The following is an 18,278-nucleotide window of genomic DNA, read 5'->3' as shown; positions in this document are numbered from 1 at the left end:
CAACAGTCAAATTTTCATAACAAATTAACCTTAGTGGATCTGTGATCACACAGAACGTATATTTTGTGTTTTCAATCAGTTTTGAAACATTGTCGTGTACTTCCTGCATCTTATTTTTGGAATTTGCAATTGTGTCCTCTTTGGATTTTCCAGCTGATAATTTCCGCATTTCAATTTCGATTGCTCTTGTAAGTCGAAGAACTGGCTTCATCTCTTTCTCCTGTCTATGTATCGCTCTCCTTTCCTGTTCACTTCCCTGTCTTCTTGGCTCTGTTGTCAAAATAGATAGGCAGAACATGTTGTGCATCACTTATTAGAGGGAAAGTCTATGCTCTGTTCAAAAGGTGTTAAGAATTAGACTTCCAACAGAAGACGCAAGATAGAGGTTCTAATCTCAGTTACCTGACTGGTTGTTTTAGACTTTGAGAACGTTTTAGGGTGTGGATTTCTTTTCCTCCAAGTTGGTGCATTGTAAGAGCCTGAAGTATATTTGTCTGTAGAAAAAAGACAAGCACTCTTTCTTAATTTCAGCTGCAATATAGGGAAAGACTCTCTTAGCCTGGTATGCGAATTAAATATTACATTAGCTGAAGTATCAATGCATACATTGGGTGACTCAGACACCACCTCTGAAATACAAGGTAGTATTAAATATAGATTTTGCCCCTAGAACTCTAAAGATCATCTGTAATCTCGCAGCGTTTCCATCAGGCTCACAGGATCTTCCAAAGGAGGCGGATTGTGCCACGGACATCCTTGACTTGGACAAAGTGAATGTTCCTGTGTAGACAACCTGCCCAAAGGCATCAGTTGCTTTTAGATTAGACTACTCCACAATCCGGTCTCCTTTTTTGTCCCTGCTTGGGAAAGCGCTAGATGCAAGGCAGTGTTATGTTTTTGTACTAGGTGGTTGATTTTGCGTCAGAGTATGCTGCCCAATGACTGACTAGTTTTCTGTAAAACTCGGTTAGAAATCATTATTATGAATACTCTGGTTTTCTGTTAATTCCAGATTAATTCCATTAATTCAAAGTACTAATTCCACAATAGTCCTAAATTTTTCCTTTTGCACACAGCCTGTGAGTCTTACCATAGCTTTCGGTTTGGGTCCAAAATCTTCTATTTGCGTCAAGCTGATTCTTTTGTTTGGAGCGTTTCCCAGCATACGGCTCAGGTACTGCTGAAAAGAAAGGTAGCGAAAGTGCTAATGGTGGTTTTTACGACAAAAATGGTGATCGCCTTTTTTTGGGGGGGGTTGTTTTTTTCTTTTTTTTTTAAACGCTATATCCTTTCTCAACCTGGAAATTTGATAAGATGTAGTCTTCTCATTGAGAATGTTCTCTCTGTAATCTCTATGAAAGAAAAAGAAAAACCCCACAACTATTCGCCCCTGAGACGAAGCGGTGATGCTGGGATTCCTTTTGCTTCACTTCATTTGCCTGAAAGTGGGGGTTACTGTGTCTGAAGGAGGCTCCTTTGATTGGCAATTAAGACAGGGAGGCACCTCTAGGTGGAGATTCAGCCCAGCTTAAGAGAGGTGACTGAAACGGGCAAAATGAAATCACTTTCTTAACATTTAAGGATCCTGTGTAAGCAGGAACCCACCTGTCGGTCCATTGCACTTTGGTTCTTGGGTGACGGTGGCAGTACGGTAGACTACATATGCTGATCTTCGAGGTTCTGAAGAACTGAAATAAGTGTCTCTTCCAGTTTCTCTCACTGGAGGAATAGCAGAAGCAGCTTCATCGTCCTTACTTTGACCCCTTTGTTGGCGACGTGGTTTTGCTTTGGGGTCTGGAGTGTGAATTCCTAAAAGAGAAGCAGCAAACTCAGACCAAAATGCTGGGCTATTCCTTCAAAATTGGACATGTTGCAGGAGGCCGGAGGCTGGAAGGCCTAGATAAAGCAAATGCTCTTTGTGGCTAGTCCAATCCAAATATGGACTGTCCCTATCTGACACTAAGAACAGAAATTAACTAGGTCCTGCCAAGTCATCTGTGAGTTGAGTAAACAAGAAGGAATAAGCCAACTGTTTTCTCAAAATACCTTTTCCTGTTCCTGTGTTATGGGACTTGCTTTCTCCCTCGGAAATCCATTGCTTCTCCTTTGCTTCTTTACCGGGATAGTTCTTTACCCGCTCCATGCGATTGGTTCCTGAGGGATTAAAATAGCGCATATTTACTTTTTGCAAAAGCAGGCACAATCTTCTCCTCCAAAAATGCTTTTTTGTTTGGTTGGGTTTTTGGGGAATTTTTTTTGGTTTTTGGTTTTGTTTTTTTGTTTTTTAAAGCAGATCTCCCACTTCATACACAGGTCTTCTCGGGCTGTGCATGTTAAAAGTGCCGTTCCTCAGAAGGAAAGCGGAAGCGGTTATGGTTCCTCTAGAAGAGTTCACGGTTGCAAAATCTCGCAAGGAAACTCAAAAATTGACTATAAACACAAAGATGTTGGACTCGTTCAATGTCTTTGACCGCTTCTGGCTTAGAATGCTTCTCATTATGAATTTGCAAATCTTCATGAATACCGTATTTTGGGTTTACAGTTTAAAAGTACAAACATTGGCTTTAATCCACATACGCGTTTGTAATCACTGCGAATCAAAAGCTGCATGCAATTTATGTGCGTGTCACAGGGGGAACAAATCCTTTTCCAAAGTCAAAGTGTACCATCTAAATGGGAACCCAATGCAAAGGGACTCCAGAGCATAGGGTGACAACCCTGGTCTGTGTGTCGCTACAAGGTAACTCAGTTAGCAACAAACCAGGAACCTTAATTAGCATGGTCCTGCCTACCGGTGCTTATTTCTCACGTGCTGCACATGAGGCACGCTTTTCCTCTGGCTCGGCTGCATCGTCAGTTGAGCTACGTGTTGTCCTGCGAGCTGAACAACTGAAATGATGTGGCATGCAAACTAACTTCAGTTTATAACTTGATATAAGTTTAATCCTCAGGCACATCGGTGATACAGTTTACAGCATGGGCCCAGGCATGCTTGTAACAGCTGACCTGGCGCTGCTGACGTGGTGCCAAGGAGCATTGCAGCACTACCAGTGAACGGCCAAAGCTTCAACCTTGTCACATTGGCTTTAGCTCCGATGTCAACGTACCTAGTGGTAAGGGTATTCTACTGCGGACATGTCTGTTTTATAACTTCACAGAAGCAATTCTTTTCCAAAATTAAGCAGGAAAAATTCAATTGGAATCAGCTTAGAGGATTTTTTTTTCCTAGAATGATGCTAACCCAAGCAGAATGGTAAAGAGTGTTTTTGATTGTTATAGGTAATGGTGCAGCGTGAGAAAGAGTCTCTAGAACATAACAAAGAAAGAATAACTCAGATCTAAAATGGTGAAGCTTAATGCGTGCACGTTCAGGTCCTTTTTCTTAGCACATGATGTTCAGCAAAGAGAAGCTGATGCTAAAGTGTATTACCTCCGTTTTCAAAGGATCCACGATCTGTTCTGGGAATGGTCTCTGCTGGTACTGTCGTTCCTGAGCTCTCTCCTTCTCCTTTTGCATTCTTAAATGTTGTAGGAACTGTATCACCGTCGCCTGGAAGGGCAACAGAGAGAGTGGTTTAGCTGCTTGTGTGTAAGCCCAGGGAATGGCGCTGCCATTCTCTTCCTCCCTCAGTGATCCTATCTGACTGAATTTCTGGTATTTTCAAGATGCATGTCATTGTGGTACCAAAAACCTCAGAGAACTGTCTGGAAGAAATGCTTTGGGGAAACATCTCTATCCTTTTCTCTGAATGTATCTAATTCTAAAGACAGACCTATATTAAAACCTGTATTTGCCTGTTTGTTACTGATTTCCTTGTCGATAGTCTAAGTATATCTCAATGAGGTGACATAAATCTTGGTCGTGAGGAAAAATTGTAGGGAAGACCACGTCTGTCGTGTGTCTCAGGAAAGTAGACATAGGCTTAATAGCCCATTTCTACCTTTTCCCTCGCCAGTGGACGCAGGTAGTCGCCACGTGTGTGACACTACCCATGTATATGGGGAAAAAGTAGTGAAGTCTGTTGACGCTCTTTGTAATACGCTATCCTTCATTGTCACTACATTAAAGAAGAGGGGAGGAGGGGCAAGCTATGGAGTAGTTTCTCCCTGTAACAGTAATTTAAAAAGTGGTAAACGATGTCCCAGAAGATGAAAAGCACTTGCCTGCCTGCAAGTCTCGCTCGGTAGCTTCCCAGGGTAGTAGCTCGTTTTCCCGAGGTGAAGACACAGTTTTTGTTGATTGGTGTTCCTGAGGGTACTGAATCCCGTAATACTCTCCTAAACATACCCCCAGGGGAGGAAAAAACCCAATGTTTACTGTATCGGCAGTATTGCTGTTTAGGAAAGAGTGACTATATTGCTGTTTAGGAAAGAGTGACTGATTTCCTACTTACCAGATTGATAGCATATTTCCTTTATTGCTCTTTCCTCTTCAAGGTCTGCAGCAGTCTGAGGCACCCAGTCAGGAGCACCTGTAGGCAGTATTTTTAAAAGGTTACGCGGTATCTATACAAAGACCTTCAACAATTCTTAATGGTCAAAAACCAACGTGAGTTTCATTGTGGTCAGGGTTTGTTTTTTTCTGACGGCAACCTCTGATTCTGGACAGAAAAATGATTCCTGAATAGCAGGAGTTTCCAGCTGCAGTGGAATTGCAGTTCCAACACGTATACAACAAGCTCTGCCCAAAGTTCCTCTGCTGCAATGTCTGCCGGCAGAGCTGGTGAAGGGAGTGCTCCTTGTCTGTCTCAGTTAAGGCCGCTAAGATCAGCAAAGCCCTCCTTTTTATACTGTTTAAATTGAGGTGGCTTACTCGGACTGAAACCGAGTTAGGAAGCGCTAACAGGCAGCCCCGAAGGGCAGGGGGAAAGTGAAAAGCAGCTTGGGGCGGCCTGAGAACTAGCACAGGAATTTGCGGAGTGCACGCATGAGAGCAGGTCGGTCTCTCGCTTTCACCCCCTGGGACTGCACGGTTCATTCCTTCCCAAGGAGTCTCTCAGTCAACGGTTTAACTACATTTCAAAACCTAAATAAAATCTAATATAGCAATAAATGTATACACATACACACTCGGTTAAACTAATGAAGAGTTTTGAGGGGATTCTCTTTGCTAGATTGAAGAATATCTTTCTGTAGTAAAATGAGACCGCCTACAGAGTTTAGGAAATCAGGTGAACAAAGTATTTAAGGGGAAGTCACACAGCTACCTTTTGTAAACCAACCTGTGACTTCACCTTCAGTGAGGAGAGTGTACAGCCCCTGTTCAAAAGTTTGTTTCCCAGAGAAGAAGTACCACCTCGTGAACTTGTCACTGTTACTCGGCGGCAAAAAAAGTCCATTTATGCTGCGAGGTTTGCTGTGATGGAAGGCGCAACTGATCCTCAAGCAGCCTGATGGTCGTGTTTCCCAGAAACAGGAGATGTTGCTGTACTTCTGCTGCAGGAGAAAAGAGGTTTCAGATACTGTCAGTACAGCAATAAAACGGGACTAAATGGATTCATATACAGCGTACTGCTGTGAACATATGACTAAGATTCTGTGGGACCACGCGCTGCTACTTTCGAACATGTAAAGTTATCTTAAGCTCCAGGTAACTCTAAAGTTACCTTGAGCTAGGGCAAGGGAGCTTTCGTGATGTCTGTAGATGAGAATAGGAGCAAAGCAGTCTCCTTACTGTACTGCAGTGCGTGCAGTATCGTGGGTTACCGGCGGTTTCTTAATGAGTTTCTATGTCATTTTTTAAAGGACATCAAAGTCACACTTGAAAATAGTTGAATACGTGACGGGAAGTTCCACCCAGTTCCAGACATTAGCAGCTGGGTCTCAGAGCAGCATCTCCAAAACATGCCACTTCTGGACTGTCGTCGGGACAGCTGGGTGTTTAGAGGATCGTGAGCTCTTCTCACTGCTTCTGAAAATCAGCTGTTTGATCTACAGATGGGGCCAGGACCCACGCAGAGTGGCATAGCGACGTCTAACTTTACATAACCACCCTCCCTTTCAAGACGGATATGTCAGGAGAATCAAGGGTACAAACCACTCTACAATCTACAGCATTTACCTGTGCGTAGGGGGAACAAACATGGAAAGAGCGGTCATTCCCAGCTGCGGCCATTTCCAGCTCTCGGGCTTCTCCTCCACTCTCCTACTGCTGGCAGAACATACACGAAAACGTTAGAGCTCTCAACATTCAGGCAACTTGTAATCGTGTCCTGAAAGCAGTAGTTCTCTTTCCAAACCTGGACCTTCAGACCTTTTTGGAAACAAAACTCCAACAGATGGTGAAAGATGCTCGAACGAAGGAGCTGCTACCTTCTCTGGGCTTGCTGAACGGACGAAGGCAGTTGCTAGCCGGTATAGAATGTTACGTTACGAAAGCTCCCAACTGCTCCTCCAGCTCGTGACATCAGCATGATGGTGCTATGTGGCCTGTCCAGCTTGAACACCTTCCTCTCTCTCCCTTGCTTCAGAGTAGAGTACGGAAAATCGGACCGTTTCAAAGGGTCTCCCCTTCTGGTGTTTCTTTAACGTAAACCGGAACAAACCCATTTGGCAGGGCTACAAGAATACCCAACTTCTTGCTTATCCTTATCCTTTGACTAGGTTTTCAACCAAAATCCTGTTGGCCCATGTTTTTCTTGCAGCACCTCTTTCTTTGGATGGAGAAACTTGCTGCTTCGTGTTAGTACACTGCTAGCTGTTAACGGCTGACGTTGTTGGGGTTCATTGCTTTTTCTTGCTTCCATGATGTCCAGTGCCACAGCTAAAGCAGAAAGAAGAGCGTACACTTGTGTCCCTAATTAAGACCTCTGTTCTCGCTCCCGTCCGAGGCTGCCTCTGAACAGACAATATCTAGGCGGGGAAAGGAAGTTTCAGTCCTGGAAAACGGTCAGGCAGGCTGTGATCCCCAGGACAGGGGGTCACAGTTCCCACACTGAGTGACATCAGTGACTTGGAGCTGAACGCTTCAGGTGCCAGAGACTCCACGGGCACAAATGGTATGAGGCTGGCTCAGCGGTGGTTATGCCCAAGCTGGGGGAGAAGCACGGAGACATTGAAATGACTGGAAGTCTTCAGGTCTCTCGAGGAGCCGATCAATGTGTTTGTGACTCAGGTATCAGGAGATGGCCCGAAGAGCTGTGAAGCAAGAAACGATGTGAGTGAAAGGGGTCCCACAGGTCCGTAAGCCCTACAGCTGACTGGGGCACACAGGGGAAGGAACATGCCGGAAAGCAGGCGAGGGCCATGAATAATGAACTGCCAGCGGGCAGGAGCAGCCCGAGTAAGAAAGTGTTAACGCTGCCAAGAGCTATCCAAACAGGGGCTCTTCTTAGCTGTGTAGCTGTGCCTCAGTGAGGCCTGGCTGCAGGGAGGGGGAGACCCGGGCGGCGGGAAGTGTCGCTGCAGGTCTGGAGCGAAAGGCACGGTAGAGGTTTCCGTAGGGCTCCCCCCTGGAAGGCGGGAAAGGAAGGTCGTTTGGGGGCCGTTTCAGCTCTGTCCCCCTCCTTTCCTGCCAGGTGCACCCAGGTGTTGGCCCTGAGGTTGCGTTTGCTTTTTCCAAGTGTAGGGAACAGCCAGGGCAAGGAACGAGGCCGCTCCAACATGACGGCACTGGGAGCTTGTGAGCCTTGTGGGGGAAAAATAAGCTGCGCTCTCATTTTTCTTCTTTCTTTTCTTTCTTTTCTTTCAACAGTTTTATTTGGTGATCAGAGGAATATCGGACTTATGACAGAAGCATTCATCGGAGGCAGCAAGAGGTGCAATACTTCGCAAGGTGAAAGTAGTAAGTCATGGTGCCCAATCACAGTTATTTCTTGTTGTGATTGGGGTGGCATTCACCTGTCTGGCTGTGGGCCTGCGGGTCGTGTTTCCCGGTTTTAGTAGCAGCAGCAGCAGCAGCAGCAACAGCTACTGCTGTGTGTCGGCTGGGTGACTTTCTCCCCTGGGTGTTTGGGTTCTGGATGGAAGAGCTGAAACGATTGCCAAAACGTCAGTAACTTCGTTGTTCAGCTCTGAGTACCAATGCCATCCTGATGGTGGTCATGTAAGGGGACCTCCCTGCACTAGGTTTTGGCTAGGATAGAGTTATTTTTCTGCACAGTGTGGGGCTGTGCTGTGGATTTGTGCTGAAAACAGTGTTGCTAATACCGGGATATTTTGGTTACTGCTGAGCAGTGCGCAGGCAGCGTCAAGGCCTTTTCTGCTTCTCACCCCCCCCCCACCAGCGAGTAGCTGGGTGTGCACAAGAAGTTGGGAGGGGACACAGCCGGGACGGCTGACCCCAGCCGACTAAAGGGATATTGCATACCATAGGAGGTCATGCTCAGCATATAAGGGGCTTTGGGAAGAAGAAGAAGAAGAAGAAGAAGAAGAAGAAGAAGAAGAAGAAGAAGAAGAAGAAGAAGAAGAAGAAGAAGAAGAAGAAGAAGAAGAAGAAGAAAGGGGGTAAACTCAGAGCGGTGGAGTTTTTTTCTACCCAAGTCACCATTAACGCGTGATGGAGCCCTGCTTTCCTGGGGATGGCTGAACACCTGCCTGCCGATGGGAAGTGGTGAGCCATTTCCTTGTCTTGCTTTGCTTGCGCGTGTGGCTTTTGTTTTACCTATTAAAGTGTCTTTATTTCAAGCCCCGAGTTTTCTCACTTTTTCTCTTCCGATTCTCTCCCCCATCCCACCGTGGAGGGCAGGTTTCTCGTGCTGACTAGAAGCCTTGTTTCACTTAGGTTTCAGTTCTATTGTGTGCTCTATTGGATTACAGCTGTTGTGACTTCACCTGTCATTAAACATCTTGACCGCAAAGTGGTAGTTACCGTAAAGATAGTAGGTGTTTATAGGTTGGTTGCAGTGAAGGTGGCGGTCAAGGAACTACTCTGGTTCTAAAATGTCCGGTTGGTAGTTCTGCCTTGCACACTAGAACTTGTATAGTAAAGGGTGTGTAATTTCTTTGGGGAAGAGTAACAGAAGTGTGGAGGTTGGGAGGAAACGAGAAGATGCATTGCATTAAAAGACCTCTGAAACTGCAAAGTGAAAAAGTGCTAGTATTTATTCATCTCAGAAATTATGCCTTAAAACATCGTCTGCAAAAGTCATTTCAACAGTCAAATTTTCATAACAAATTAAACTTAGTGGATCTGTGATCACACAGAACGTATATTTTGTGTTTTCAATCAGTTTTGAAACATTGTCGTGTACTTCCTGCATCTTATTTTTGGAATTTGCAATTGTGTCCTCTTTGGATTTTCCAGCTGATAATTTCCGCATTTCAATTTCGATTGCTCTTGTAAGTCGAAGAACTGGCTTCATCTCTTTCTCCTGTCTATGTATCGCTCTCCTTTCCTGTTCACTTCCCTGTCTTCTTGGCTCTGTTGTCAAAATAGATAGGCAGAACATGTTGTGCATCACTTATTAGAGGGAAAGTCTATGCTCTGTTCAAAAGGTGTTAAGAATTAGACTTCCAACAGAAGACGCAAGATAGAGGTTCTAATCTCAGTTACCTGACTGGTTGTTTTAGACTTTGAGAACGTTTTAGGGTGTGGATTTCTTTTCCTCCAAGTTGGTGCATTGTAAGAGCCTGAAGTATATTTGTCTGTAGAAAAAAGACAAGCACTGTTTCTTAATTTCAGCTGCAATATAGGGAAAGACTCTCTTAGCCTGGTATGCAAATTAAATATTACATTAGCTGAAGTATCAATGCATACATTGGGTGACTCAGACACCACCTCTGAAATACAAGGTAGTATTAAATATAGATTTTGCCTCTAGAACTCTAAAGATCATCTGTAATCTCGCAGCGTTTCCATCAGGCTCACAGGATCTTCCAAAGGAGGCGGATTGTGCCACGGACATCCTTGACTTGGACAAAGTGAATGTTCCTGTGTAGACAACCTGCCCAAAGGCATCAGTTGCTTTTAGATTAGACTACTCCACAATCCGGTCTCCTTTTTTGTCCCTGCTTGGGAAAGCGCTAGATGCAAGGCAGTGTTATGTTTTTGTACTAGGTGGTTGATTTTGCGTCAGAGTATGCTGCCCAATGACTGACTAGTTTTCTGTAAAACTCGGTTAGAAATCGTTATTATGAATACTCTGGTTTTCTGTTAATTCCAGATTAATTCCATTAATTCAAAGTACTAATTCCACAATAGTCCTAATTTTTTCCTTTTGCACACAGCCTGTGAGTCTTACCATAGCTTTCGGTTTGGGTCCAAAATCTTCTATTTGCGTCAAGCTGATTCTTTGGTTTGGAGCATTTCCCAGCATATGGCTCAGGTACTGCTGAAAAGAAAGGTAGCGAAAGTGCTAATGGTGGTTTTTACGACAAAAATGGTGATCGCCTTTTTTTGGGGGGGGGTTTGTTTTTTTCTTTTTTCTTTAAACGCTATATCCTTTCTCAACCTGGAAATTTGATAAGATGTAGTCTTCTCATTGAGAATGTTCTCTCTGTAATCTCTATGAAAGAAAAAGAAAAACCCCACAACTATTCGCCCCTGAGACGAAGCGGTGATGCTGGGATTCCTTTTGCTTCACTTCATTTGTCTGAAAGTGGGGGTTACTGTGTCTGAAGGAGGTTCCTTTGATTGGCAATTAAGACAGGGAGGCACCTCTAGGTGGAGATTCAGCCCAGCTTAAGAGAGGTGACTGAAACGGGCAAGATGAAATCACTTTCTTAACGTTTAAGGATCCTGTGTAAGCAGGAACCCACCTGTCGGTCCACTGCACTTTGGTTCTTGGGTGACGGTGGCAGTACGGTAGACTACATATGCTGATCTTCGAGGTTCTGAAGAACTGAAATAAGTGTCTCTTCCAGTTTCTCTCACTGGAGGAATAGCAGAAGCAGCTTCATCGTCCTTACTTTGACCCCTTTGTTGGCGACGTGGTTTTGCTTTGGGGTCTGGAGTGTGAATTCCTAAAAGAGAAGCAGCAAACTCAGACCAAAATGCTGGGCTATTCCTTCAAAATTGGACATGTTGCAGGAGGCCGGAGGCTGGAAGGCCTAGATAAAGCAAATGCTCTTTGTGGCTAGTCCAATCCAAATATGGACTGTCCCTATCTGACACTAAGAACAGAAATTAACTAGGTCCTGCCAAGTCATCTGTGAGTTGAGTAAACAAGAAGGAATAAGCCAACTGTTTTCTCAAAATACCTTTTCCTGTTCCTGTGTTATGGGACTTGCTTTCTCCCTCGGAAATCCATTGCTTCTCCTTTGCTTCTTTACCGGGATAGTTCTTTACCCGCTCCATGCGATTGGTTCCTGAGGGATTAAAATAGCGCATATTTACTTTTTGCAAAAGCAGGCACAATCTTCTCCTCCAAAAATGCTTTTTTGTTTGGTTGGGTTTTTTGGGAATTTTTTTTGGTTTTTGGTTTTGGTTTTTTTTTTTAAAGCAGATCTCCCACTTCATACACAGGTCTTCTTGGGCTGTACATGTTAAAAGTGCCGTTCCTCAGAAGGAAAGCGCAAGCGGTTATGGTTCCTCTAGAAGAGTTCACGGTTGCAAAATCTCGCAAGGAAACTCAAAAATTGACTATAAACACAAAGATGTTGGACTCATTCAATGTCTTTGACCGCTTCTGGCTTAGAATGCTTCTCATTATGAATTTGAAAATCTTCATGAATACTGTATTTTGGGTTTACAGTTTAAAAGTACAAACATTGGCTTTAATCCACATACGCGTTTGTAATCACTGCGAATCAAAAGCTGCATGCAATTTATGTGCGTGTCACAGGGGGAACAAATCCTTTTCCAAAGTCAAAGTGTACCATCTAAATGGGAACCCAATGCAAAGGGACTCCAGAGCATAGGGTGACAACCCTGATCTGTGTGTCGCTACAAGGTAACTCAGTTAGCAACAAACCAGGAACCTTAATTAGCATGGTCCTGCCTACCGGTGCTTATTTCTCACGTGCTGCACATGAGGCACGCTTTTCCTCTGGCTCGGCTGCATCGTCAGTTGAGCTACGTGTTGTCCTGCGAGCTGAACAACTGAAATGATGTGGCATGCAAACTAACTTCAGTTTATAACTTGATATGAGTTTAATCCTCAGGCACATCGGTGATACAGTTTACAGCATGGGCCCAGGCATGCTTGTAACAGCTGACCTGGCGTTGCTGACGTGGTGCCAAGGAGCATTGCAGCACTACCAGTGAACGGCCAAAGCTTCAACCTTGTCACATTGGCTTTAGCTCCGATGTCAACGTACCTAGTGGTAAGGGTATTCTACTGCGGACATGTCTGTTTTATAACTTCACAGAAGCAATTCTTTTCCAAAATTAAGCAGGAAAAATTCAATTGGAATCAGCATAGAGGATTTTTTTTTCCTAGAATGATGCTAACCCAAGCAGAATGGTAAAGAGTGTTTTTGATTGTTATAGGTAATGCTGCAGCGTGAGAAAGAGTCTCTAGAACATAACAAAGAAAGAATAACTCAGATCTAAAATGATGAAGCTTAATGCGTGCACGTTCAGGTTTTTTTACTTAGCACATGATGTTCAGCAAAGAGAAGCTGATGCTAAAGTGTATTACCTCCGTTTTCAAAGGATCCACGATCTGTTCTGGGAATGGTCTCTGCTGGTACTGTCGTTCCTGAGCTCTCTCCTTCTCCTTTTGCATTCTTAAATGTTGTAGGAACTGTATCACCGTCACCTGGAAGGGCAACAGAGAGAGTGGTTTAGCTGCTTGTGTGTAAGCCCAGGGAATGGCGCTGCCATTCTCTTCCTCCCTCAGTGATCCTATCTGACTGAATTTCTGGTATTTTGAAGATGCATGTCATTGTGGTACCAAAAACCTCAGAGAACTGTCTGGAAGAAATGCTTTGGGGAAACATCTCTATCCTTTTCTCTGAATGTATCTAATTCTAAAGACAGACCTATATTAGAACCTGTATTTGCCTGTTTGTTACTGATTTCCTTGTCGATAGTCTAAGTATATCTCAATGAGGTGACATAAATCTTGGTCGTGAGGAAAAATTGTAGGGAAGACCACGTCTGTCGTGTGTCTCAGGAAAGTAGACATAGGCTTAATAGCCCATTTCTACCTTTTCCCTCGCCAGTGGGCGCAGGTAGTCGCCACGTGTGTGACACTACCCATGTATATGGGGAAAAAGTAGTGAAGTCTGTTGACGCTCTTTGTAATACGCTATCCTTCATTGTCACTACATTAAAGAAGAGGGGAGGAGGGGCAAGCTATGGAGTAGTTTCTCCCTGTAACAGTAATTTAAAAAGTGGTAAACGATGTCCCAGAAGATGAAAAGCACTTGCCTGCCTGCAAGTCTCGCTCGGTAGCTTCCCAGGGTAGTAGCTCGTTTTCCCGAGGTGAAGACACAGTTTTTGTTGATTGGTGTTCCTGAGGGTACTGAATCCCGTAATACTCTCCTAAACATACCCCCAGGGGAGGAAAAAACCCAATGTTTACTGTATCGGCAGTATTGCTGTTTAGGAAAGAGTGACTATATTGCTGTTTAGGAAAGAGTGACTGATTTCCTACTTACCAGATTGATAGCATATTTCCTTTATTGCTCTTTCCTCTTCAAGGTCTGCAGCAGTCTGAGGCACCCAGTCAGGAGCACCTGTAGGCAGTATTTTTAAAAGGTTACGCGGTATCTATACAAAGACCTTCAACAATTCTTAATGGTCAAAAACCAACGTGAGTTTCATTGTGGTCAGGGTTTGTTTTTTTCTGACGGCAACCTCTGATTCTGGACAGAAAAATGATTCCTGAATAGCAGGAGTTTCCAGCTGCAGTGGAATTGCAGTTCCAACACGTATACAACAAGCTCTGCCCAAAGCTCCTCTGCTGCAATGTCTGCCGGCAGAGCTGGTGAAGGGAGTGCTCCTTGTCTGTCTCAGTTAAGGCCGCTAAGATCAGCAAAGCCCTCCTTTTTATACTGTTTAAATTGAGGTGGCTTACTCGGACTGAAACCGAGTTAGGAAGTGCTAACAGGCAGCCCCGAAGGGCAGGGGGAAAGTGAAAAGCAGCTTGGGGCGGCCTGAGAACTAGCACAGGAATTTGCGGAGTGCACGCATGAGAGCAGGTCGGTCTCTCGCTTTCACCCCCTGGGACTGCACGGTTCATTCCTTCCCAAGGAGTCTCTCAGTCAATGGTTTAACTACATTTCAAAACCTAAATAAAATCTAATATAGCAATAAATGTATACACATACACACTCGGTTAAACTAATGAAGAGTTTTGAGGGGATTCTCTTTGCTAGATTGAAGAATATCTTTCTGTAGTAAAATGAGACCGCCTACAGAGTTTAGGAAATCAGTGAAACAAGGCTTCTAGTCAGCATGAGAAACCTGCCCTCCATGGTGGGATGGGGGAGAGAATCGGCAGAGAAAAAGTGAGAAAACTCGTGGCTTGAAAGAAAGACAGTTTAATAGGTAAATACTTTGAGCAAAGTATTTAAGGGGAAGTCACACAGCTACCTTTTGTAAACCAACCTGTGACTTCACCTTCAGTGAGGAGAGTGTACAGCCCCTGTTCAAAAGTTTGTTTCCCAGAGAAGAAGTACCACCTCCTGAACTTGTCATTTTGTCCCCAAATTTTGAGAAATTTTGAAGAGTGACTACCAGTTCCAATAGTTTGGAGATTATGTCAAAAACCCGTCAAGACCTCTTTTCTCAAAAGAGGATGGTTTGATGGTTATGCTAATAAACGAGTTGCAAAGTGCATTGCGAGAGTGGAAAACCCCCTTCTACCCCCCGGTAAACGAAAGAAAAAATTGTTTACCGTTCTCCTCCTCTTCATCATCGTCCTCATCGTCATCTTCATCGTTGAGGTGTATAGTCAGTGGAGGGTGAATTGGTCGTAAAATATTCTTTTGATTTCTGAGTGACTCTTGACCATGGGCTGGGTGCAGAATCCCTTCTTGGACACCTTGTTGCAATGGGGCATCTGCAGGAAAGAACATTACATTCATTTTGTTAGGAGGGAACTGGAAGATCAAATCCAGGTTCAGGCCAGCAGGTATCTTCTTGAAATCATTGCCATACTGAAGGAGTCATTAAATAGACGGATTGTGCCTTTTCCGAAAAATCTTCTGCTGAGGTCGGCAAAAGAGCGTCTTCCAAGTACAGAAAGTCTGAAAAAGCAGGCAGATATTTACACTATGGGACAACATGGGATTAGTAATACGGGGGCTGAAGTGAGTCAATGAGTTTAGAACCCCACCTGTGAAAATATTTTAAACATGCTGAATAATAGGCAGGCCATGGCATCGATTTTGAAGAGTTTAGCAACGCTAAGCACAGGAGTACCAATTTTTAGCTTGTCGACAATTTTTTCTCTCAAAATCTTCTGAACCACAACTCTCTCTACTAAGTGCAAAGTGTAGATTTTGAGAAGGAATATGAAGTTCATGACATTAATTTACACTCAACCAGATTCTTGTGCATCTCTTGCTTGCCTATGAGCAGCATGTGTATCATGTTAAAGGCATTTTAGTAGCACTCCTGCAGACCAGATTTGTTGTATCTCGTGCAAGAGAAATTAAGATACAACACTTAACTTGGTAGAGCCTTTATTTATTCATTTCATTAGTAATGTATTTATTGATTTAATTTATTAATTTATTCCAAACGACAAACTGGAAATACATCTGCACACACAGCACTGTAATCTGATGTTGTCTCTACAAGGGGTGTCTCATCCATATAACATGTTGTGCTCTATCAACAGATACTGCTGCTGGTGGCCCTAACAACCTCCTCCCTCCAACCACACACGCTGCTTTTCATTTCTCTTAAGTGCTTACCTGCCCACTAACCATTTTCACTCCTGGAGAGATTTCATCTAGCAAATACCCAAGGAAGGCAACATTTTTACTCCATGGATCTTAGCAACCTAAACTGCCTTTTGTGACTTCACCTTTCATGTCACCGATAGTTACAAAGATTCGTAAGCAGACAGCTAAAAAAAGTCATATGGCAACCCTATTCAAATGCCAATCCAATTCCTTTCTTTGCCTTCAACTTGCCGGCATAGCGGATCATACCTGATTGATTTGCCATGGTACATTTCTTCACCTGCACGTACGCTACGTAAGCGCTGGAAGGACGTTTTTGTGCACTTACTTAAGAGCTCTACTGGACAAACGGCTGAGAAAATATTTTTACTCACTGTTACTCGGCGGCAAAAAAAGTCCATTTATGCTGCGAGGTTTGCTGTGATGGAAGGCGCAACTGATCCTCAAGCAGCCTGATGGTTGTTTTTCCCAGAAACAGGAGATGTTGCTGTACTTCTGCTGCAGGAGAAAACAGGTTTCAGATACTGTCAGTACAGCAATAAAACGGGACTAAATGGATTCATATACAGCGTACTGCTGTGAACATATGACTAAGATTTTGTGGGACCACGCGCTGCTACTTTCGAACATGTAAAGTTATCTTAAGCTCCAGGTAACTCTAAAGTTACCTTGAGCTAGGGCAAGGGAGCTTTCGTGATGTCTGTAGATGAGAATAGGAGCAAAGCAGTCTCCTTACTGTACTGCAGTGCGTGCAGTATCGTGGGTTACCGGCGGTTTCTTAATGAGTTTCTATGTCATTTTTTAAAGGACATCAAAGTCACACTTGAAAATAGTTGAATACGTGACGGGAAGTTCCACCCAGTTCCAGACATTAGCAGCTGGGTCTCAGAGCAGCATCTCCAAAACATGCCACTTCTGGACTGTCGTCGGGACAGCTGGGTGTTTAGAGGATCGTGAGCTCTTCTCACTGCTTCTGAAAATCAGCTGTTTGATCTACAGATGGGGCCAGGACCCACGCAGAGTGGCATAGCGACGTCTAACTTTACATAACCACCCTCCCTTTCAAGACGGATATGTCAGGAGAATCAAGGGTACAAACCACTCTACAATCTACAGCATTTACCTGTGCGTAGGGGGAACAAACATGGAAAGAGCGGTCATTCCCAGCTGCGGCCATTTCCAGCTCTCGGGCTTCTCCTCCACTCTCCTACTGCTGGCAGAACATACACGAAAAAGTTAGAGCTCTCAACATTCAGGCAACTTGTAATCGTGTCCTGAAAGCAGTAGTTCTCTTTCCAAACCTGGACCTTCAGACCTTTTTGGAAACAAAACTCCAACAGATGGCGAAAGACGCTGGAACGGAGGAGCTGCTACCTTCTCTGGGCTTGCTGAACCAACGAAGGCAGTTGCTAGCCGGTATAGAATGTTACGTTACGAAAGCTCCCAACTGCTCCTCCAGCTCGTGACATCAGCATGATGGTGCTATGTGGCCTGTCCAGCTTGAACACCTTCCTCTCTCTCCCTTGCTTCAGAGTAGAGTACGGAAAATCGGACCGTTTCAAAGGGTCTCCCCTTCTGGTGTTTCTTTAACGTAAACCGGAACAAACCCATTTGGCAGGGCTACAAGAATACCCAACTTCTTGCTTATCCTTATCCTTTGACTAGTTTTTCAACCAAAATCCTGTTGGCCCATGTTTTTCTTGCAGCACCTCTTTCTTTGGATGGAGAAACTTGCTGCTTCGTGTTAGTACACTGCTAGCTGTTAACGGCTGACGTTGTTGGGGTTCATTGCTTTTTCTTGCTTCCATGATGTCCAGTGCCACAGCTAAAGCAGAAAGAAGAGCGTACACTTGTGTCCCTAATTAAGACCTCTGTTCTCGCTCCCGTCCGAGGCTGCCTCTGAACAGACAATATCTAGGCGGGGAAAGGAAGTTTCAGTCCTGGAAAACGGTCAGGCAGGCTGTGATCCCCAGGACAGGGGGTCACAGTTCCCACACTGAGTGACATCAGTGACTTGGAGCTGAACGCTTCAGGTGCCAGAGACTCCACGGGCACAAATGGTATGAGGCTGGCTCAGCGGTGGTTATGCCCAAGCTGGGGGAGAAGCACGGAGACATTGAAATGACTGGAAGTCTTCAGGTCTCTCGAGGAGCCGATCAATGTGTTTGTGACTCAGGTATCAGGAGATGGCCCGAAGAGCTGTGAAGCAAGAAATGATGTGAGTGAAAGGGCTCCCACAGGTCCGTAAGCCCTACAGCTGACTGGGGCACACAGGGGAAGGAACATGCCGGAAAGCAGGCGAGGGCCATGAATAATGAACTGCCAGCGGGCAGGAGCAGCCCGAGTAAGAAAGTGTTAACGCTGCCAAGAGCTATCCAAACAGGGGCTCTTCTTAGCTGTGTAGCTGTGCCTCAGTGAGGCCTGGCTGCAGGGAGGGGGAGACCCGGGCGGCGGGAAGTGTCGCTGCAGGTCTGGAGCGAAAGGCACGGTAGAGGTTTCCGTAGGGCTCCCCCCTGGAAGGCGGGAAAGGAAGGTCG

At 44.7% G+C, this 18,278-nt stretch overlaps 1 protein-coding gene across 1 annotated transcript; it reads right to left on the bottom strand.

Annotated features, from left to right (window-relative positions):
* Positions 1-207: 207 nt before the first annotated feature.
* Positions 208-17,071, bottom strand: LOC129201551 (uncharacterized protein C12orf50 homolog). The gene is made up of 14 exons (XM_054813005.1): positions 16,865-17,071; positions 16,116-16,239; positions 14,727-14,891; positions 13,486-13,563; positions 13,256-13,369; positions 12,522-12,641; positions 11,140-11,247; positions 10,699-10,902; positions 3,431-3,550; positions 2,047-2,154; positions 1,606-1,809; positions 1,091-1,180; positions 403-494; positions 208-270 (listed from the first exon to the last, which is right to left on the bottom strand). Exons 1-14 carry the CDS (start codon positions 16,916-16,918, stop codon positions 208-210), a joined length of 1,644 nt encoding a protein of 547 aa, XP_054668980.1. The 5' UTR covers positions 16,919-17,071.
* Positions 17,072-18,278: the final 1,207 nt, after the last annotated feature.

Source organism: Grus americana, chromosome 1 (assembly GCF_028858705.1).
Source record: "Grus americana isolate bGruAme1 chromosome 1, bGruAme1.mat, whole genome shotgun sequence".
Taxonomy (NCBI): Eukaryota; Metazoa; Chordata; class Aves; order Gruiformes; family Gruidae; genus Grus; species Grus americana.
The sequence above is the reverse complement of the archived record's forward strand: the minus strand, read 5'-3'. Positions and strand labels throughout refer to the sequence as shown.

Bases quoted from the DNA above. Each gene is read 5' to 3' on its own strand.
- LOC129201551 (XM_054813005.1), bottom strand. From the start codon at position 16,918: ATGGCCGCAGCTGGGAATGACCGCTCTTTCCATGTTTGTTCCCCCTAC. The intron at 1,810-2,046 runs GTATTTTGAGAA...CTTCTCTTTTAG, and splicing joins TAACACAGGAACAGGAAAAG to GAATTCACACTCCAGACCCC. The intron at 495-1,090 runs GTAAGACTCACA...TTTTTTCTACAG, and splicing joins GACCCAAACCGAAAGCTATG to ACAAATATACTTCAGGCTCT.